Here is a 22,928-nt window from a genome sequence, read left to right on the forward strand (position 1 = left end):
TGAGCTGTGTCTGTGTTCACAATGCGAGCTCCATTGTGTGTTTTCCATAGCAACAGTCTTTATTGCCAGGATGTGACAAAACAAATATCTCTTGAAAAGGGAGGAAAAGATGCTTCTCTAACATGAAGGGACAATGACTGCTTCAAGCTATCTCCTCGCCAAGGATCTTCTCTGCATTTAATTCATACAGATCATAGATAATTTTGCCTTTTTCAGTGTTAAACTCGGCACAAGTTTCTAAATCATACTAAAATGGAGAAAACATTGTGGCGCAGCTATTTTAGTTGACTACATGATATTGCCACAAGCTAAGTGCAGAAACATTTTTATATCTCTAAAACATTATAGCTTTTCTTGTTTCTTTGCCTTATGAAAAAAAATCTTTGATTTGATCTTTGATCAGTTGGAGCCACTTCTTTAATGTACAATATTCTCTAGTTAAAACCAATTGATCTAATGCACCTGATGAATATTGTTCCCCAGTTAAAATCAGAGACAGAGTGTCAGATATGGTGGGGGGGAAAAATCAACACAGCTTGGTATTGTGTTATTTTGTATGGATATAGAGACACCAAATATCTCTATAGACACCAATATTATTTAATATTTTATTAAATAATTTCTAATACTTAGAAAAAAAGAGGGCTCACCTCATTTACCTCATCTGAGATAATGTTAGCTAATTTAAATTAACCGAAAAACCATCCAACACTGGACACACTTGGTTTGACAAAGCTACCTTCAGTCACACAACTACAACATAGGATCTTCATTACATTTTAAAAAATTGCCCTTTTTTCACATTCTGCATCTTGTGGTGAGTAAATGGTAAACTAGACCTTGAGAGTGTTAGATCCTCACAACAACTTTTGATTGCAAGAGGCAATGTTTCCGCAAACAGTTCCAGTCTGACTTGGACCGACTGCAATCCCTCTGAAAGATTGTCAAAAGTGTGAAAATAATTTCTGTTTAATTCATAAATACAGACAGATTGCCTGCATGTTGCCATCAGTCTGAATGAGTCTTTGTCACTGACGACAACTCCATAGGATTCAACTGGCTGCCAAATGGTTGTATATTGGTTATATAAAGCAGGAACGTTGCTAAGTCCCAATGTAATGGTTAAATGGGAATTTCACATGTGAGTTTTAATGAGTTATCACAGTTAATTGCTGTATTGTCATAAATGATTGCAAGTAATTGCCAACTTGACCCAAATTTAAATTGCAGACTGATAGCAGACTTACTGGCAACATTTATGGCAGGTTTTAGTGACAGTGTTGGTGTGCTTGACAATTATTTGCAACAAAACCATAACATGAATGAAACAGATACTGACAAAGTCTAACTTTGAGGACATAATTTGCAGTTGGGAAAAGGTGACAAATCACAATAGATGTTATTGCAATACTCAGGATATTGCAAAATGTTAAACTGCATTAATATTGTATAAGCGAGTCCCACCTTTAGAAAACGACGACCATGCTTAACAGTCTTAACATGATTCCGTTTTCCTCACAGAACCTGTCCCAGACACACATGCTCATTGACCTTATCCAAGAAGTGAAGGAGAAGGGGTACAAATTGAGGATCTGCCCCCCTCCAGAGACAAATCTGGTACATCTTATTATTCTCATTAATAAAGGGAATTATGCATATTTTAATATGCATAATTACAGAAATTTTAGAATGCTGTTAGAACTTAGTAGTAGTTAAAATTGAAGTATTTTCATGCTTTCTGTATTTCTGGCCTTATTTCATAAACAAGATACTAATTACTTTAAATAAGAACAACATGTTTTACTTTCATGTGTTCTTCCTATTCCAGAGTCCACTAACAGTAGTGCTGCCCAGTCCAGAACCCTTGACTGCCGCCATGTTTGCCTTCCTCCACAACATGAAGGATCCAGGGAAAGGCTGTGTCAATCCCAAAATCCTCTTCAACCAACTCTGCCAAAAGTAAGGCACAACCTTTCATATCACCTGCTACTTCCTGTGAACCCAGAGCCTCTGCTTTATGTGTCCCCTCATCTGTGGGGAACATGAGAAGTAATGTAAGCTAGTTGATTTGAATATTTTCAGTCTGAAGCAAGCAGAGTTGGCAAAAGCAAAGGCATTCTGTACTTAAGTAGAAGTACAAATACTACTGTTAACAAATACTGCAGTAAAAGTTGAAGTACTGATACAACTTCTTTACTCAAGCAAAAAAGCACAGGCTCAGAAATGCACTTAAAGTAAGAAACCTCTGTGGAGGATGCTTCTATTTTTATGCAAGGCTAACTGAACCTTGTGCTATATTAACGTAATGATAACATAATCTCAGTAGATTGAAATCACTTTCACTTTCATCTAACTTTTTTCATTCTAATGATACTCATCTTGAATCAGAAGACAAAGAAGGAAAATAAAAAATGTGTATCTATTTTCTGTTGCCTACACTGTAGAGGGTCCTGGAGAGTATGTGGCAGCCTGAAGTCTAATCACTACCATCTATTTTGGCCCTGCCCAAAAATTAGGGTTAGGCAAGATATCCACAAATGTTTGAAAAAGATTTTCTGCACACAAATCCCCTTTGATTTCTTATATATGTACTTAGGCCTCCCAAATATAACTAATCCAGCAGATAAATATCTACTGAGAATTATGTTAATGTCAGCTAAGAAAACCCTGACAAGAAAATGGCTCCAAGCATTGGAAGGAATACAAGAACTGCACCATACTGTCTACCAAATATTCATAATGGTGAGGCTCACTGTGTCTTTGCGGCTTTAAAGAGAGAAATTCAACAAACCCTGGTTTAAGTGGACCCAGTATATTAAAGAGATAAGAAGTAATTTTGTCTAAATAGCTTACCTTGCCAAGTAAAACAACTATGAGGTGGAAAATGCCATCAAGACTGGGCCAGCTGTTTCCACTGGTCCTACTGTTCAGTTTGTTGGTTTCTTTCTTGGGTTTTTTTTTGTGTGTGTGTTTTGTTTTTTGTTTTGGTTTGGGGTTTTTTTTTTGTTTGTTTTCTTTTCTCTTTTTGCCTAAAATTAAAATCACAACCAGATATTTATTTCAAAATAAACATTTTACATAAAAAAAACATCTGGGAAATTCGATCAGGACATACCACTTCCATCTTGCTACAACTTTGAGGAGTTGAAATTGTTTGTCATATATGTTTGTCTCCAATGTTTAGCAAAATTGCGTATGGACAAATACTATACATATAAATGCCAGGTTTCTTATTTTCAGGAATGTTGTAACACTCCTAATGTAAATACTTTGTGCAAGATAATCAAAAACTTACAAATATTTTAAAAATGTAGGGAGTAAAAGCAAAAAGTAGTCAGAAAAAAACAACTCAAGTAAAGTGCATATATCTGAAAATAGTACTTATGCACAGTAAAAAAGTATTTGTACTTTGAGTACACAGATTTTATTGACAAACCTTTCAGACATTTTGAACTCTGGTTGTGTAATTGCGGACCTAAAATCACCAATCATGATACACCAGCTTCAGACTCCTGCCAATGTTTGGTTTCAGGGTCAGTGAAGCCATCAGAATTCACCATAATTAGTGTTCTCCATCACCACTGCATGCAGGAGCCACAGCTTCCACCTGCTTTCATCCCTTTACTGCAGCAGTGCACACTTTTAACCAGCCTGACCCCAGTAGCACATGGTCTCTGCTGAATGCCTTTCACACACACTAACCTTGACGTACACGGAACATGCACTCAAATCACTGTACCGCTGTAGCTAGCCATTTGTAGTTCTCCTGCTTGCCTCCACATGGCTGTGCCACCTGTGTCGCATTTGATCCAAGGTCTGACAGACTGTGTGACAGGCAGACCTTGCTCTTACATGAAAAGTGTGGGTGTCTGGTTGGCTGACTTATTGGTTGAGCTTGGTACCCTGCTGGTTGGGTCCACCGTGTTTGTGTGTATGGAGGGGGGCTGGGGCCTCACACTGTTTAGTAGTGCAGGTGGATGACCAGAGCATTTGACGTTGGATGACTGGATCGTTCTCTGGTGCGGCTTTTACAGTTATTCTGGTACCTAGCTTTTATCAGACAGACCTCTGTGTGTGTTTGTGTAGTGTGTGTTTTGTGGGATGCCACCTCACCTGGCACCACCTCGCCCTGCAACGCATGCAGGCAATTGTGCATTCAGACAGCAAGCACTGCACACTCTTATGCACTCATACATGTCTAATTTCAAGTAGAACTAATCTATTCCACTAAAATACATTTGAATAGACAGATTTGACTTTAAGCTTCACCACACTTTATGCTACTCTTTGTTTAAACTGTATCAAATGATTAATTTATTCTTTTTTCCATACAGCTTTATTGTAGTACAGTAAAATGGCAGATTTAATACATTGTTTTTGTGCTTCAAATGGCAAAGAGGTGGGAAACAGGGGATATGTTATTTTAAAAAACACATTTTTATTGCTCAATTACAGCGTTCATGTCTATTCCCAATGACAATAATATTTGATGCACTTCATCATCAATGTTTTGTTTTTATAACTTTTTTTTTTTTTTAGGTTAATTCAATTCACATGATCTAATAGATAGAGATGTGAGCATTCAAGTTATTGTATGTTGTAGCCTTTTACAGGTATGAAGTTTATGTAGACTTTTTGCATCCCATGGTGTAGTGGTTAACACATTCACTTGGCAGGTGAAAAGTTGCTGGTTCTACTCCAGCCAGAGACATAAATCCCCTTCAGGGTTGCGTCAAACCAAACATGCAGAGCTATTCGTTTTGGTGAACCCCTTGTTTATGGCAAGGAAGCAGGGCTGACCGTTTTTGGTATCGCCATCTTGATGTCTTGAAGCCAAATTATCCGATTCAAAAAGTGAGGGACACTGCACACTCATACAGCAGAGACTTATTTGCCATGAGGTAGCCTTGCCCTAAAGCATTCCCTGCTTTAGCTTCATTTTTCACTCTAATGAAGACAAAATTGTCTTGTTGTAATCAGGAAGACTTAAAACTAACAAACCAGAACATAAAGTCATCAAGAAAGATGCCTACTGAAGTAACGCATTCGTCACACATCGCTTTGAAGCTGACGGCCGGTTGTTTGTGGATAGCCAGGTTCCAGTGGTCTGGGTGAGCCTCTAATGTATGTGCTATCACCTGGAATTGAGAGAAATTTTTCTTGGGTGTCGCCCACTTCCCATCGCCAGCAGTTATTTTGCTTGTAGTCACTTGTCTCTGGTCACAATTGCTGCAGATTCCTTTCAGGCTGTATGTAGTGTTCAATATATATTTATTTTTAATGAGGGGTTTTGTTTTGTCTGGGGGTTTTTTTTGGGTGGGGGGGTTGTTTTGGGTTTTGTTTTTGTTTGTTTGTTTGTTTGTTTGTTGTTGTTTTTTGTTAGTGTTGTGATTGGCAGCTTAACTTTTTTTAATTTATCTATACGCCACAGAACATACATGATTCTGAGCCTGATGATAGCCTGCGCTATCACCTGTTTTTAGACGACTCCTCACAGCAGCCTATCTACATTTACTCAGGCCTAAAGCCTTTGATCTGAAAGAACTGCTCCTGTTTACTGGGACATTTTTCTTTCTGTTGTAGCGACCTTTACAGTACCTGTACTCTGAAAATGTCCTGCCATCCTCTGCAAGTTCTTCTCACTCAAAGAGGATTGGGTCTGCCCTTGCCCTGCGAGGGCTAACAGCGCTTTTATCATTTCTTTATCAGTCTTTCCCTGTATGTTTGTGTTAGCACACTGCATAATGGGGCCTTCAGTCTGTGATCAGCGCAGTTTAAATGGTTTTTCAGCACCGGGTCCTACTTAGCAGGGGGTCAATGATTATAGCCATGGCTGATCCAGTGTTTTACAGTATTCCCACGCAGAGCAGACTTTGATTTAGGCTTTACTCTCGGTAAAAGGAAGTAAATCTGCAGGCTGGAGCTGTTGTGCTTTGAAAGTAAGGTTGTAATAAACAGCACTAATCTTCTGAATTATAATGACAAACACAGTCTGAAGCAGCCATATGAGTCAACCTACTCTACTCAGCTCATCCTACAGTCGAGCCCATTTTTGTGTTAAATGTGCATGTGTTCACATGGATTTGACCTTAACCAGCTGAGTACCCCACAGCTTGCTTCCTCATCCTCCTGCCAACAGCACGGGGTCTGGTCTGTGCTCAGACCAGTGCCAAGCAGTGTGTGTCGGACGGCCAGCACCACACTCTGTATCTGGTGCCAGTGAGGGTCCCAGCTTGTACCCAGTGTACTACAAAGCCAGTCAGTGGCACAACCCGGAAAAAAAATAATTACAGACACAACTGTTTTCCTTTTTGGACCTGGACTTGAAATGTCTTATGTATTAAAAATGACAATTTTTTTGAGAATTTTCATCATTAATGTCCATCACTTTATCTGGATACATCCTCTACACATGTGTAATGCACAATCTGGACAAAAAGGCCACACAGAGGGCATTCATCAACACCTGCTTCTTTCAAGGACTGATTCCATTTTCAGGGCAGCCACTGGGCACTCTTGTGGTGCAAAAAAATGAAAAGTATGCTGGCTCTCTTCTCTGTCCGTGTACTGTGTCCACATACTCACATCTTTCAAAAATTGTTCATAAATAAGCCTTGTGAGAAGCCTTTCATCCCTGATAGAAATAGCACATGACAACAATGGATTCCATCTAGTGCTGGCATCCAGGTCACATGCACATACAGCACACATCACATTAAAAGACGAGAGACAGATTCAGAGTTGGTATAAAAATAAGAATAATAATTTTGACATGTGCACATATTCAAAGCTGGCATTGAAACTTTACATCCTTTCCCTCTGCTCTGCTGCTCTCTATCTGGTTTGTGAACACAGGACACCTTCGAATAATGATGTTGAGAGCTTCATGATCAAAACCAGAAAAATATGAATTAAAAGTACAAAGCCAATCTTTGATGGCGGTTCAGTGATTTTTTTTTTTTTTCTTTTGCACTAGAATTTTTGTGCGTTTTTATGGAATATTTCAATAGGCATAAAATCTTTTTATGTTACAGTTTCAAACATTGTGCCATTTCTCATTGACAAATCAACCTTTAAATATGTTACTGTGTCATGATGTATGAGTTTTCTTTCTCTTATACAGCACTAGTATGTTAGCATCAGTGAGGGTGCAGACCAATCCATGTAGTCAGAATGAATGTTTTTGGGGGGTTTGTCTCTCAATTTCCCATTAGTGAAGTCAGTAGTTAAAGTAACAATGTTCTCAGAGTGACAACAAATGTTTATTATTTTTAATTTGAAATTATTCATAGTGTTTAAATGCTGCAGTGAATGCAAACATTGAACTGCAATGTTTTAAAGCCATCTAAGAGTAAAGGATTAATAATAATAAATGTGTGTGTGTGTGTGTGTGTGTGTGTGTGTGTGTGTGTGTGTGTGTGTGTGTGTGTGTGTGTGTGTGTGTGTGTTCGACTTGGGGGGAGCTTGTGTGGCCTTGTGTCTGGTACTAACTCATCCGGCTATTAATTGTGTTAGCACCGCAGCTGTTTGTATTGGCCAGATTGAGAGCAGGGCTACAGGGCCCTTCTGCTTTGTCTCCACTGGGATGAACTTCCAGACCTCCTCATTCCCACTGATACCAACCATGCGCATTCATTTTTTTCTTTTTCACTGCCTCTCTCTTTTCCCCCTTTTTTTTTCTGTCTCACGGATTCTCCCCTCTGTTTTGTCTTCATATTTCTCTCTTTTAGTCTATCAACAAATTCAGTTGGCAAAGCTAGATGGAGGCATTCCTTTACTTGCTGCTCTTCTTGGAGGCCAGTAAATAACATATGTTCTCTGTACCATCTTCACCCCTGCACGTTGCCTTCTGTTTGCACAAAAAGAGGCATGAAAGACAGAGATTAGGATAAGATGCGAGTATGTGGGGCAACTTTGATCTCCTCCAGATTTACAGGTTCTGACCTGTGTTGAAGAGAGGTGCTTGGCCATTCCTCTCCTAGCTATGGACATCCATTTGTTCAGGGCAACGTGTCAAGGGTGTAAAAAGCTGTTTTGGTCTGAGTGATCTTCCCACATAAGTAGGATTAGGAATGTCATTAGGAGAATGTATTGGTCAGAATTTATATTTGACACACTGCATTCCTTTTTAATAGTTATAATAGGATTAACTGCTTTCATCAGACAGGAACAGGTGTGCAGCATTCCTATTCAGAACATTTTGGCAAGCAAAGAAACTTAACATACAAAGATCATAGCATAGCAAAAGATCCACAATGGTGTTAACAAAGGAGTTAACCCACTACTACGCACTGCCCACCTCTGACCACCCTCAATGTTGTCTAATCAGGAATGTGGCCTCTCAGTATGTGTTATCCCTGTTGAACCAACCTGTCCTTTGGTTATGTGGTTGCCTCGGCCCAACAGGTTGCAGTAGCTCCAACCTTGGCTACCCATCTGCCCCTGGCATCTGTCCTCACATCTGCTTCACCGTGGACAGCCAGGGGTCGGAGCCAAGGAGAGCCTCCCCTCTAACCACTCTAATGGTGTCCATTCGCTTTACCAAGAAGGTTTGTGCACAGCAGAAAGTCGATTTTGTGAAAGTATCCAACATAGAGGAGTGGTGACTTGCCTATGAACCTCTTCTTATATTGCTTGGAGAGCTTCATTGTATTTATTTTTTACTTTTTTATTGATGGAAGAATGGTATTTAATAAGACTTATTTAAATCTTTTTTTTTTCCATCCAGTATAATTTTTTTATAATAAAGTATAATGCATTTATAATTTATTGAAGTTCAGTGTAATAAGCAACTGCTTTCACAAAAAGAAGATGTTTAATTTTATCTGAGGGGGACCTGCTTTCACACAGTTCATTTGCTAGTAGCAAATAGGTGTTCATCCTGGTAATGGGGTTACTCAGATGGAGCTAGAGCTCATCTGGTGGTCTGTTCACATTCACTAAAATTGCTCCTCCTACAGTTTTGGTCAGAATATAATCAAACATGTGATCACTGTGTGTGAGTTCACCCAACCTGTGCTCAAGCTCAAGGTCGTTTTTGTGGTTTTATGAGCACCCAATTATGATGTACTGAACAATATTCTATTCAGGCCATTTAGTGAAGTTGTTAACCTAAGATCCTGGATATGACTGTTTGCAAGCGTCCTCGACTTCTCGGTGGATTTTAATTCTCATTATATTGCGCATTAGAGCCAACCAATGACAAGTGGACTTGCAGCTTTCTTTCTGCCCTGCACAAACATTTAAAATCTGTGATTTGTCTTGGGTCATGAGCCTAATGAGCTACTCTGTCATTGATGTTCTGGTTTTAAATTATATCTAGGGACAATTCAAAATGTCTTGTTTGGGTTTCTGCTAACATGAATGTATGAAGAAAATATTCTGTCCACCAAAATAACTTTAACAAATTGTTTGTTGGTCCTTTAAGTGTATAAGCTTTATACTGCGTCCACCTGGATTGTAAAAGGAGGAGTTATAGTGGCAGATAGGATTTCACAGATCCAGCAGTGAAAACTCTTGAGAGACCTTGACGCACGGTTTCTTCTTTTTGCGTGTTTTGCCATGGATTCTAATTGCTTTGTGTTCAGTGGTTTTCTTCTAGACTCGATAACGTGTTCAGTTTTTGTGCACAAACAACAGAATCTTTTGAGTCAGATTCACTCCCAAGTTTGATGTTGTCACTGTTTTCACAAACATCCATCCTTCAATTAGTATTAACTTTGTTTTCTGGGCGGTTTTTTGTTGTTGTTGTTGTTTGTTTATTTTGTTTTTGGTTTTTTTGTTGTGGTTTTTTTATTCTAAAAAAAAAATGTTTCTGTTTTTCTCCAGAGCTCCATGCTTCAAGGGCTACCAACAACAAGACAGCCAGGAGCTTCTGCACTACTTACTGGACTCCATACGAGTAGAAGAAACTAAAGTACGCCTTCATACATAATAGGCTTTCATGTATTTCAATAATCCATATGATTTTTCTAAGCCCAGAATAAGAATTGATCGATTATTACTATTATTATTGTTACATTATGTTCTTCAATCAAGCACAAAGTGTTTGTGGTTTATTTTTGTCGTCTTCATTTAGGTGCATTTAGAACATTTTGTATGAGACAAATTTGCAGAAAATATGAACAACATGAATACATATTAAGGTTATAGCAAACATTAAGGCAATAGATTTATGTGTTTTAGTTTCAATGTGCTTAGGTATAGTTTTGTGCTGACTAGGAAATATGTGATACAAAAACAAGATTTAATTTCCGTCTGCCCTGTAGATTCCTTCAGCCTCCTCTGTTTCGAGATTATCTGCTGTTTTTAGCTCACTTTGTGGAAGTCCCTTTCTGTCCCCTTACATTTATGCTTTGTGATGGGTGTTGAATCACCTGCAGTGTGTCCAAAAATTGACCTTTTAACCTAAATTTAAATTCTGGGGAAGTGAGAAGTGAGAATTTTGTTCTTTTTGCCACACAAAACTTGTGTGTGCTGGATCAAAGTTGCTGGCACTGCAGTTCAGGTTTTCACCAAACTCTTGTCTCAAAAACATCAAAGTCTTACAAAGGAAGCTCTGTCTGACTCTGCTGGATGAATTTATGGTACACCCTTTTAATGTCAGAAAAAAAACCAAACATAAGCTTGCTTCTGATCATGCTGCTGCTGCCTTCAGTCTTGGATGCTGCAGACTCTTTCAGTGAAGAGTGCTGTTTGGTCTCTGGGTCATGGCCACAGACTCAGTTCTTATTGCCAGTGAGAAAAAACATCAGGTCAGTTAGAAACAGAAGTTGATATTTACTTGTGGAAATGATCAGAATAGGACTTCCATGACTGAAAACAAACCGCACAGCTAAAGGTGGTGATCAGGGAGTCGACCTTGAAGGGGAAAGTAGACAAATTTAATGGATTTTATGTATTGACTTATTTTTTGTATGAGCAGAGTGACAAACATGATCACACCTCATGTCAACATATAAATATCCAAACCTAAATTGGATGGATAACACAAAGTACAACCTCACAGAGGTTTGCTCAAACACTCAGCTCTATTGCTTTAAAAAAATGCACATTAGTAACTTGGTGATGATAGTTCAATCTCACATGCTAATAATTAAGTTAAAAAATGCATCGGAATAATTCAGATGGTTGATTTTTAGCTCCAGCGGTATTGCCACTGTGTTTATTTCAAAAGCCATGAGGAGCTAATCATTGTCTTACTTGTTGTTAGTCCTATCAACTGCTCCACATATGCATTATGCTGTAATTCAGTAAAGATCTTAAAACTTATCTTAGATGGCTATCACCATAAGACATTCATCTGTGTTTTTGTGGGTGGCTTTGTTCGCTCACATAAACCCATGTCGTCTTTAGCCAGCAGTTGTGTTCAAACCTTATGGTGCCATGTTTTTGGCAAGCACAGAGAACCCCTGCCCCCACAACCCTTCATGGGGCAATTAGGAGACCCCACAACAGCCCATTGGAGGGCTTAGCTGGCCCCTGTGATCCCACCAGTGGCTGTGTGAAACCAAGGAGGAGAAGCTAGCGGGTGTGTTTAGTGGTCAGCCCCGGGCCCAGGAAAGGGCCACGGGCTCGGCTCCCCTGTTCCCATTCAAACTTGTGAACAGTAACAGTTGTGCCACTTAGGGGACTTGCAAGTGGCATAACCGGCATCATTGTGTGATCTTGGGAAACCCACAGCTGCTGAATGAGCTCCAGGGCCGTCCCATTGTGCTTGAGGGTCGCCCACAGCCTCCTCCCAAACACACATGCACACACACTCATCAGCCCGTCTCCCAATCCAATCAAGGAGGTAAAGAGGGAGGGGGGTATGGCCTCCGCTATTCATTGACTCAGAAACTCATTTATGCAGCACATTCAGGGATTCAGTGGTATTTTAGGCCTACATTAGCGAATGCCTTTTTTAAAACTCATAAGTCATACCAGTTACTAATGTTTCTTGTAAAAATCAAAGCATTATTATTATCCCGTGTTCTCAAACAGAAAAACAGGATGCACACATCAATTCATGAAACGTTGATTCATTCATAACTGGAATAAACCCATTTGTTTCTTATTTGTATGAACACACAAATGTAATATTAGTGATAGTACATCCACATCATTGTGTGTGTGTGTGTGTGTGTGTGTGTATAAGAGAGCGGGAGAGCCACAATATTGTGTTCACTGTGTGTAGCCAACCTTTTAGAGGCCCTAAGTGTTTGTGTTTAATGGCCATTAGTATCAGAGATCTGAATATGCTAATTTAGACCCAGTCAATTATCACCAATTAGCTGAGATGGGAGGTATTACCCTCCCAGGGCATGGACTGTCCTTCTTTGCCCTGTCTTCATTTTAGTTTCCACCCCTGCACACTTGTACCAGCAACTCTCTTCACGCCCCCCGACCAGATTCCCCTCCCTTTGGCCCATCCTGTGTGAGACAGTGCATGCTGTTACTTTTGGGGGAGAGAGATAGAGAGGCATGGGGGTTACTGGTAATTAATTAGTAGGAGAGCCACATCCTGGTTTGACCACGCTCTCTGAATGAGGTGCAGACTGGCCAGGCTGGGATTAACAGGGTTTTTTGACCTAAATAGCCAGTGCAGTGTGTGGGTCCCAGGACAATGGGGGCCGACTGGTCTCGACTCAGACATGGACCATGGCCAATTATCTATTGATTGGTGCTTTACTGTGGCTGTGCCTCTTCACAGCTCTCTCACAACACACTCACTGACCATGTCACCTCCAATAAGACAACGACACACACACACACAAACATGCACATTTAATTAAGTGATTTACATGATAACATTTTTGGACAAGCACAATAATTATTTTACACTAATGATGCTTATAATGGGTATACCTGTCAGGCTCAGCTGCAGGCGAGATTGTGATATGTCACTAATGGATGTAATAAAGAGAATTCAAGAAATATCCCCCAAAAATGCATTTTATTTGCATCATTTATATAATTAATTTGATTTATGAATATTACCTCGAATGTGACTTCTAGTATTTTTCTGGTTTTGTTATATGCAGAGGGTGAAAGCGGGCATTTTAAAGGCGTTCAACAATCCTACAGAGAAGACAGCAGATGAGGAGACCAAACGCCAAGTCAAAGGTTTGTATGGAGGCTGCACACGGCAGAGATCAATAGTTCCATCTTGTGGCATTTGGTGGAAATGCAGTTAATTTACTCCTGAAGCAGAGGACAGTTTCATGAAGAGAAGAATAAACATGCTCATGTTTTAGCTCACCCTTCTAGTTGTGTATCCAAAATTGATTGTGTATAATCAGTTATTTATACAGCAGCTAATAAATTTAAATAGTTAATTATGATCTGTGTCACTTGTTTTTTATTGACCCATGTTCTTCCTTTGTCTAAGCAGTTAAAGTAGTCCTTTATTTGCACTTTTTGATCTCATTAATTCTCAGTAGTGATTGTAAATTGTGATGCTTAATAGTGTTTAAAATGGAAATTCTAGTGTTGAAAATTTTGAAGGTAATCATGTAACGGCAATGATCACAATTTTCATGCATAACTAATAAAAGAAAACCTTTTGTCTTTTTCTCCATCAGCATACGGGAAAGAAGGTGTGAAGATGAACTTTGTCGACCGCATCTTTGTCGGCGAGCTCACAAACACAATCATGTGCGAAGAGTGCGAGCACGTAAGCAAGTGAAATAAAGCAAAGGACCTGAATAGTCGGGAAGAACCAATCAGACACTGCTCTGTAGGGTTTTTTTCCCCCTCTGTAGAATTAGAACGTATGAAGCACACGAGGGTTGACAAGCTGGCATTTCTTAAACCAACCAGCTCCGACACGAGTCGCTTTTTAATAGCTGTGTAACCTAGTTAGGACTCATTGTGAGACATTTCATGCCTTAATTATTTGATTTTTTTTGCTTTGAATGATTGTCACAGAAGCAGCACTGGTATTTTTCAGTTAGTCAGAAATTGGCAGACATTTATCTCTAACCAGAAATGAAAAGACAACAAAACTAAGCAACAAGATTTCTTTACCAGCTGTGATGTCCAGGAAACATTCCAGAATTAACCAGAGGAAACAAATGGAAGTCAGTGGAAAAACAAACATAAATCATTTCAAGGACCAGCTCGAATACCAACGGTTTACAGCAGGCATTTACAGTAAATTGTGGAAGCTTAGGGTGGTTAACAAAGCACATGCCTCTATGCAAACTAAAGAGTATCATTGAAGATGGAGAGCAGCAGGTGTGGAGCTAAGAAAGAGGAGAAGAAATGAAAGCATTTTCAGTCATCTTCTCTTAGACTGCAGCAGAACTATGATTTTAACTGTTGAAGAGATTAAAAGTTTATATCATGACACTGACTTGCAGTTATTTCTCTTTCAGATATCCACAGTAAAGGAAGCCTTCATTGACATCTCTTTGCCCATTATAGAGGAGAGGGTGAGCTGCTGTAAATTACATTCATTGTGGATAATTTAAAGGATACAAATTAACTCTCTGAGACAGTTTGAGCTGGTAGTTATCTCACAGATTGCTGGGTTAGTGGTGCATTTCTCTGTTTTATGTCTTTTTTTAATGGCCAACCTCATCTGCTGAAATCAGTTCAATGTCCTTGTTGAAACTTTCTTTTTTTTCTTTGCACCTCCATGTTTTTGTTGTGCTCAGATATCAAAACCTTCCAACCCTGGTAGGCTGGGGAAGGGCCCCCGGGAGCAGGAGAGCCACACAGCTCACAGTGAGCAGGTTCCTTCTGCAACACACTCTGTCAACAGAAATACCAGGAAGCTGAGCGGACAGGTGAGACTGTTGTACAGGTCTATTCTGCTCCTTTTCTTGAGCATCATCATCATCATCATCATTATTATTATTATTATTATTATTATTATTATTACTGCTGCCAAGAAGGTTATGTTTTTGGTAGTGTTTGTGTGCATGTTGTTCTGTCTACAAATGCAATCATATGGACAGTTTTGAATAAATTCTCCTAAAACCTTTCCTGGGTGTAGATACGTGTTAACAATCCATTGAAATTTGACCATGAATGGCAACCACCAAGATCTGCAAGACCAACTTATTGATTTATTATCTGCAAATTGACAAAAAGCCATAGAACTTAGGAACTATGATTCTTACAATATGGTGTGTATTGTCAACATATAGAAAGTACTATAAAAATATTACAATTTATTGACCTCCTTCAAGGTCAATAACCTCCTTCTCTGACATTGGTTGATCTCAGGGTCAAAGTGATTAATAATGCTATTTAAAGAGCTAGAGCTATTTAATACATTTTGAGTATAGTTGATTTTCTTCTGACTTTATATGCATTACAGTAACAGTTATAACAATTCAAATACACGGCATTAATTGTTTTGGGGGTTTTGTTTGTTTTGTTTTTTTAGGAAAAGAAAATAATAACGTTTTTTTTTTTCTAACTAAAGATTGAAACAATGTCCACATAAATAAAGAAAACTAAAGAATAATTGTACTCATCGTCAAGTATATTAAAATGGGGTTCACCAGGATAAATAACAAAACCAAACTACAAACTTCTCAAAATACCTTTAAAAGAACAAAGGAAACAAACTGAATATATAGAAAATGCAATACTGTTCTCTGAAAAGTAAATGCTGCCCAGAGAGTGAGCTGCCTTGGCTGAGGTTTTCTCTCTCAGAGTGCTTCTGGTTATCCTTGTTATGATCTTTTTTCTTTCCTGTTTTTTCTCTTTCCTTTATATGAAAACTACTGTAGGTATTTGGTTTCTCTGACATTGGTTTCTGTTTTTCTAATGCATGATTATGCATTAGATGGACTTGCCTTCAGTATTCATGGGAAGGTGTTGTGGTTTTTGGCTTTGGTGAGAGTTCCTTTAGAAAGAATCTTAGAATGTGTACAGATATGAGAAAATTTAAATGAATGAGAATTTAAAATAAAAATGCAGTATCCTGCAGAAAGATCAGTCTTCAGTGTGCATGATAGTGATAATGTACTTGTTCTCCCTTTCCACAGAAGCAACAGAGCAGGAGGTCTTCCAGCTCTGTGGAGGAGAAAGGAGCAGGCTTTAGTGGGGACCGACCAGAGGATGAAGGCGTTGCAGGTGGATCAAGCCACTGCGTCTCAGTTTGTAAGATGGCGGCTGCCGGCAGCCTGTCGGACGGCAGCGAGAGAGACTCGGGTGCTCAAGACAGCAGCAATGACGCCGACAGCGAGGCCTCTGAGAGCGAGTGGACACCACGTTCCTCCAACCAGAGCCACAGCCACAGGCACATGTCTACCCCATCATCCACCTCCACCCTCACTCCGTCCCCTACGCCTGTCTCCGCCTCATCTCCTTCTTCATCGTCTTCCACAAGGCAAGGCGGCGCTGTGGAACAGCTAGTTAGCGCCGTCTCTAAAGTCAACCTGAGCTTCAGTTCTGGGGACTGCTCTCCATCTGCACACTGTTCTCCAGAGGAGCACGGAGAAACACAGAGCCGAGACAATCTCCACCATCAGCACCACCAGGGGGCCTTCCAGGCTCTGTCCCACAGTTACACACCCAGTTCCAAGGAGTGCTCCATCCAGTCCTGCCTCCACCAGTTCACCTCTGTGGAGCTGTTGATGGGCAACAACAGGCTGCTCTGTGAGAGCTGCACTGAACGTAGGATGAAGCAGCTGCGCAAGAGCAGCTCAGCAGGTAAAAGAAAACAAACATCTGGAAGCAGAGTACAATGCTTTGAGAATGAGGAACCAGCATATTTTAAATTATTTCCAGATTATTGTACATTTGAATCCCAGACCACAGGTTGTCTATACGCTACACGCAAAATCTTCCATCGGAGTATTCTTCACATTCTTTACAGTTGGTTGTGTGGAGTTGGTATTTTTGTCGTTGTGGGGGGAAAAGAATAAAAACATACACAGAAAATTGTCAGTCCAATCCTGTAGCGGTCCACTGTAGTGTGAGTCATAACATACACAGAGCTAAAATCTCAGGCCTTGGATCTGAGGCCTCACTCTCATGAGCTGCTGCATGTCTTCACATATCAGACTGCTGCTCTAAAAGGACCGCTCAAGTTTGAACAGACGTCCAGGAATCCAAACTGCCCATACTGAGTGGCTGATATTATTTTGGCTTGCTTCTGTGTTTGTCTAAATTACTCAAGTAGTTAATAGTTGAAGCTGACATTACTGTGTTTTTGTGTTTGCATAGATAAGAAAGTGGAGAAGGTTTACACCAGCGCTAGGAAGCAGATGCTCATATCCTCACTGCCTCCTGTCATCACATTGCACCTTAAACGCTTCCACCAGGTAGGCAGCCATAACTCTGTTTTCTTCAGCAAAATCATCAGTAAGTTTGAGAGCAATTGTTGATTGGTGTGGCTATGTGTGTGTTTTTGTTTGTTTTTTCTCTCCTTTAAGGCAGGGATGAACCTCCGTAAGGTGAACCGCCATGTTGACTTTCCTCTGATCCTGGATCTGGCTCCTTTCTGCTCTGCGTCCTGCAAGGTTTTACAGTTGAAATTTTCTGAAAACTTTCCTGCACCTTCAGATTTTTTCCGTGACGACGTCACTTTATTGGTTCAGCTTGTAATGAAAGTCCTTGGTTGGTAGTAGTTTTTTTTTTAAAGTTCAGTTTTACTTTTTGCTAACCTTTCTTTCTTTTTTTTTCCACTAGAACCTGGCAGCCGGTGAGCGTGTCCTCTACAGCCTGTACGGGATTGTCGAACACAGTGGCTCAATGCGTGGAGGCCACTACACTGCATATGTAAAAGTGCGCGCTCCACAGAGGAAAACAGAACAACAGCACAAGAACCTGTCAGGTCAGGGGCCAGCTCTCCTGAGCTCTTTCAAGACCTTCTATCTGTTATTTTGTTTCTGTGTTTTTGTAAGCTTAGTCTGTGTTTTGGCAATAAAACCCTGACTCCCCTGTAACCTCAAAGATGTCCTCCACAAAGAGCAGGTTGAATGGAAGTTTTTTGTGTCCTTTGGAGCCATGTTTTTCTCTTTCCCTCTTTCATTCTCTTTTTATATCGTGTCCAGGTTTGCAGAAAAGCTGAAAAATAGCTGAAAACCTCAAGGAAGAAGTTTTCCTTGCTGCTTCCAAAATAATGTTAAGAAATGATGTTTTACAATAGGAGCTTTTAGTTGGCGATGACACACAGGTCTCACATCTTTACAATGAATGCTGACAGACTGGTGAATCGAGCAATTTCTTATCTTAAGGCCTTGTGACATCTCTATTAAATGAAAGTTTGTCTTCCTCAACATTTCTTCTTTCTGCTCTAGCTGCTCAATGTAAAAGTATTAAAGTAACTTACTACAATAATTTCATTTTAACTCAGCTAAGCTTGAAAGTATTATTTTGTATATATAATCATGCTTTGCTTTTTTTCTTGTGAGTAGTTGGTAAAAAAAAGTTAATCTTATTGCCAACATGTCTGCAGGTCCTTTTTAAAAATGTGTTTTAATTAAAGACTTTAAAAAGTATTCAGGTTTTTTAAATTTATGCAGTCTTACTGCTATAACACGCAGGTAATAGCAGTGAGTTAGCCTGTTGTAATCTGTGACCTTGTTATTTGAGGCTTTCTGTCTGCTTACTTGATGGCACTGGTCACTTAGTTACCATAAATCGAGTGTTGTAAGCTCTCAGAACAGAGTTTAAAATGCCCCTTGTGACATTTTGAGGGTTATATAAAGTTTCATCCATTGTAACATATAGAAAATAAGAAGAGCACAATGAGTCCACTTTGAGCTAGTTTCAGCACTCCTGACTGGCTAGCATTATTTTAGCTTTGTTGCTATGGAAGCATGAAGTGACAGCTTGTCCCAATATTTACTCCCAGTAACCCAGTATCTCCTTGTATTTCCACCCCCCGACTCCAGGAGGAGCCTTTGTGCCTCACGATGTTGACACTGTGGGTTTTGTTTTTGTTTTTTTCCAGGTGCCAGGGACACCTGCAGCAGCTCCCAGGGCCAGTGGGTGTATGTCAGCGATACCACAGTTCAGATGGTACCAGAGTCAAGGGTACTCAACTCTCAGGCATATCTGCTCTTCTATGAGGAAATCCTCTAACATGACAGAAGAAAGTATTTATCTCTAGAAAACCTCCTTTTGCTTTGTGTTGTTTTTGCAGAAGCCTGTAAACTCCTCTTACTGTATCTTTGGGTGTTTTGGAGGCAAGAAAAGGGAAGGATTTCACTGTATACACCTTTGTATTACTTAAATTGGCACCTTTAAATATTGTAGATGTATAAAGGATAAAAGGATTTTATTTTGTGGCTTAGAGATTTTCATTCATGTTCTGTTTTTTATTATTATTAATATCATCATTACTATGAAAAGCCTGCTCTTTAAAAAGAGGCTAGGTGAAAACCAGAGTGTTATTGAACCTGAGCTGTTCAAATGTTACAGTCTGTCTCAGCCACAGTCACGTGCCTGAGATGTAAAATGCATGATAGTTTACTACTATAACTAACTGGAAGTGGCAGGATTTTACTGCATGCTAACCTGTACCCGGCGCCTATGAGTTGGTGTCAGTTGCGTGTATTTGTGTGGGTGAGTGAGCGAGAGACCGGTGAATGTAGTTTGAAGGTGCTGTGTACCATTTTCACATCAGTAAATGATCGCCAGCTTAAATCAGACTTGGTAGTCTGGTTGTGTTATGAATGTAAATGCTCCGCACAAAATATTTGAAATGTGAGGCAATGGCTTCAGTGAGAGCGTGATCATTTGTGACAGTAAAGACGAATATAGACGAGGAGGAGCCGAGAAGCAGCATTCTGTGGAGTTCGCTGGAATCTGTGTTTGTACATTTGAGACATCCAGTCTAAAAAATCAGCCTTGGCTCTGTTGACGCAGGATACACACTGGCTTAACATACTGACTGAAGTTGCCACACAGCACCTTTAAAGAAGTAGCACAACATTATTCTACTTCGGCCTTTTTCAAAAGGATTGTTTTCTTAAAATCAGAATGTATAAATGTCTGACTATCAGTGAATTGAATTTGCCAAAGACAAGTTTGTTTGGTTTTTTTATTTCTGCGGCAAGTTTGAGCCGAGTTTCTTTAACATACTCTCCCTCAAGGTCATCGGTGTAGTTCTCCCCCTGCAGGCAGGCGCACTTGATGTTTATTGCATCAACAAAGCACTTCTTCTGCCTTCATTGTATTTCAGCTCCACCCGAACACACGAAAGTGTCAGACAAACAGTCAGCACCACAACAGACTTGCTCTTCATTCTCTAATGCCATGAATAAGCTTGAGCATAAAAGAAGAAAAAAACGAGAGAAACATGTTAGAAAACAGTTTAAAGGCTTAAAAAAAGGCTAATAAGAAAAACTTCTTTCTGTAATGTGCATGGGTTGATGTTCTAATGAATGTATTGCCTATTCTTCAAATGTCCATGACAAATGACCTGTTTTTTGTTTTTCTACGAAAATATTTTAGATTCAACTACTTTTATTTCTCCTGCTTTGCCAAACGATTAGACAGAAAAGAGTTCAACGTATGCATCCGAGTTTATGAATTATGTTCGCCTGCGACAGAAAAAATACAAAATCTGTGCCTCTCCTCACGGTTAAGAAACCCGTGCATGGTGAGAAGACACAAGACTTGCAATCATATAAAGAGGGATATGCGTGGGTTATTTATGTACAGTATTGCTTACTGTAAGCAAAAACAGTACTGAGTGTATGTAATTGTACATATAAGACAATACAAAACTCATGGTGCTCCAGGCGTGCAGGGTTATCCTCCTCAAGTCAAATTCTTGCTCCCAGAAAAATATTTAAATTTGCTTATGGAATGAACATAAAACATAATGTATAAAAAATAAACCTAATTTATGAACAGAATATTCAACGATATTCTTTTTTTTTTTCTTTAAGCTTCTCTTGTGCAACAGCTCTAGTAGTAGAAAAGAAATCACAATAGATTTAATGTTTTCTGCTGCTAAATTGGTGTCATGCTGGGTTTTGTTTTTTGGGTTGTTTTTTTTTTTTTACTCCAAGCAAGATGTCGTCGATAGTCTCCCTCTTCCTATCTCGGCTGTCACTGCGGATCCCGCGGTGCCACATTCAGCCAGTCTTCGCCCGTTATCGACCGTGACGGGTGCAAAGCAGCACTGCTTCAGAACATGTCGGGAGCTGGTGAAAAGGAGGTGGGTGTGGAATCAGGAAAAAGGGCAACGTCCAAAGACATTCACCCCGCATGTTCTCTCACTCCCACACGCTGTGACATCCCGGCCGTGCGGCTGGAACATAGAACATGTTGTCAAACCACCACCAAACAAGACGAGTAAATCTTTTCTGAAGTGCGTTTGTCTATTTTTAAAGGGGGGCTTTTGGCTGGAGGACATGCTGCTGAGGCATTTGATGTGATTTAATCTCGTGTAATGAAAAGCGCCCTCCCTCTGCATGAGACAGTTTTAAGAAACTAATAAGGTGCTGCTGTGGAGCTCGTCTACCAGCAGTGGAGGTTAAATTTTTACTGCTCTCACTGTCAGCCTGGCCCAGCTGCACACCACGCTGCACATGCACTTGCTAATGTATAACACGCTCAACACGTTTTCACATGGAAGCATTCACACACTTGGACTGCACACGCCTCAGGCTTTGTTCTTCACAGGACAAATGCATCAACCTATACCAACAGAGTACACGATGGTATTAAATAACACCTGTACATGACCTCTTCGAACACACGACATGTTCTCATAAAGTGCTTCAGTTCTGTTTTAGGGAAAAAAAAGTGGGCTCCATCCAGTCTGTGTAATGCTGGAGTCCTGCTGATTATGGCTTAATTTATTCATGCCAATAAATAAGTCTAAATTATGCAGCTTGAACCTCCAGAATGACACAAGCACCTGTTTATGCTCAGCAAATGGCTGGATTCCCAAATGGACACAGCAGGTAAAATAAGTATTGAAAGCATCACCGATTTTAGTTAAAAAGAAAAAACATTTCTAAAGGTACTATTGACATGAAAGTCTTACCAGATGTTGGTAACAATTCACACAGGGGAAAAAGTATTGAATGCAAAGAAAGGTACAGACAAAACTGAATCAGGAAGTGTTTCCAAGGGGGGGGGGGGGGGGTAGCAAGATGATGATCCCAAACACACCATCAGGGAAACTCAATGACGCAGCCAATCACCTGACCTGAATCCAACTGAGACTTTATGGAAAGAACTAAGCATCCTGTGTGTGCTCCAATTGTGGGAATTTTGGAAAAACTGGTGCATTTGATGGCACCATAACATCACATCAACAAGGTCATGGGTTTGAATCTCCTGTGTGGAGTCTGCATGCTCTCCATTTAATGCCTGGGTTCTCACCAGGTGCTCAAACTTCCTCCCACAGTCCAAAGACATGATTGGGGTTAACAGGTGATTCTAACTTGGCTGTAGGTGTGAGCTTGAATGGCTGTCTCTGCTCTGCATCAGACCAGTCATGGGCTGGATCTGTCTGGGTGTGTAGCTGGGATAGGTTCCAGCCCAACTGTGACCTTGAAATGGTTAAGCAGGAGAAAATGAATATGTCTGAGTCATTTTTTTTTTTTATGTGAACACCAACATTGCTTCATTCTTATGTTACTCAATATTATAAACCTTCAACTGGTGCTGTTTGCTATTAAACCTATGATACTCCCCATGATACTGATGCTAAAAGTTGGTTATTAAAAAGCTTTGTGAAACAAAACCTCTGCCACTTGGTTTGGGTGTAAAATTGATTTGCTTGCCATTTGTAACAGTGTTTTACAGCTGTGCGAATTTAATGTGGGTATCTCCTGTACTTAAGAAGTAATGAAGGTGAAAAATACTCAAAAAGAGAACACAAATTAGGAAGAACCAAATTTCGACCCAGCATCTTGAACAATAATAAAATATTGAAATGTGACATGCACAATCTGTGGCTGCATACAAATCAAGTGTTCGACAATGAAGTGTTTCATTTTAAATGTGTTATTGGG

At 39.9% G+C, this 22,928-nt stretch overlaps 1 protein-coding gene across 2 annotated transcripts in view; it reads left to right on the forward strand.

Annotated features, from left to right (window-relative positions):
• The window catches only part of usp45 (ubiquitin specific peptidase 45), a 36,524-nt gene extending 13,596 nt beyond the window's left edge, over positions 1-22,928 (forward strand). For both annotated transcript variants that reach the window (XM_085177053.1, XM_085177052.1), the window contains exons 7-18: positions 1,522-1,617; positions 1,829-1,959; positions 9,829-9,916; positions 13,026-13,107; positions 13,566-13,657; positions 14,361-14,417; positions 14,643-14,774; positions 15,987-16,653; positions 17,170-17,267; positions 17,379-17,465; positions 17,635-17,779; positions 18,902-22,928. In XM_085177053.1, the coding sequence (XP_085033179.1) occupies positions 1,522-1,617; positions 1,829-1,959; positions 9,829-9,916; positions 13,026-13,107; positions 13,566-13,657; positions 14,361-14,417; positions 14,643-14,774; positions 15,987-16,653; positions 17,170-17,267; positions 17,379-17,465; positions 17,635-17,779; positions 18,902-19,032 (1,806 nt within the window). In that variant the 3' untranslated portion in view covers positions 19,033-22,928. The remainder of the gene's footprint in view (positions 1-1,521; positions 1,618-1,828; positions 1,960-9,828; positions 9,917-13,025; positions 13,108-13,565; positions 13,658-14,360; positions 14,418-14,642; positions 14,775-15,986; positions 16,654-17,169; positions 17,268-17,378; positions 17,466-17,634; positions 17,780-18,901) is intronic.

This window comes from Neolamprologus multifasciatus, chromosome 11 (assembly GCF_963576455.1).
Source record: "Neolamprologus multifasciatus chromosome 11, fNeoMul1.2, whole genome shotgun sequence".
Lineage (NCBI taxonomy): Eukaryota > Metazoa > Chordata > Actinopteri > Cichliformes > Cichlidae > Neolamprologus > Neolamprologus multifasciatus.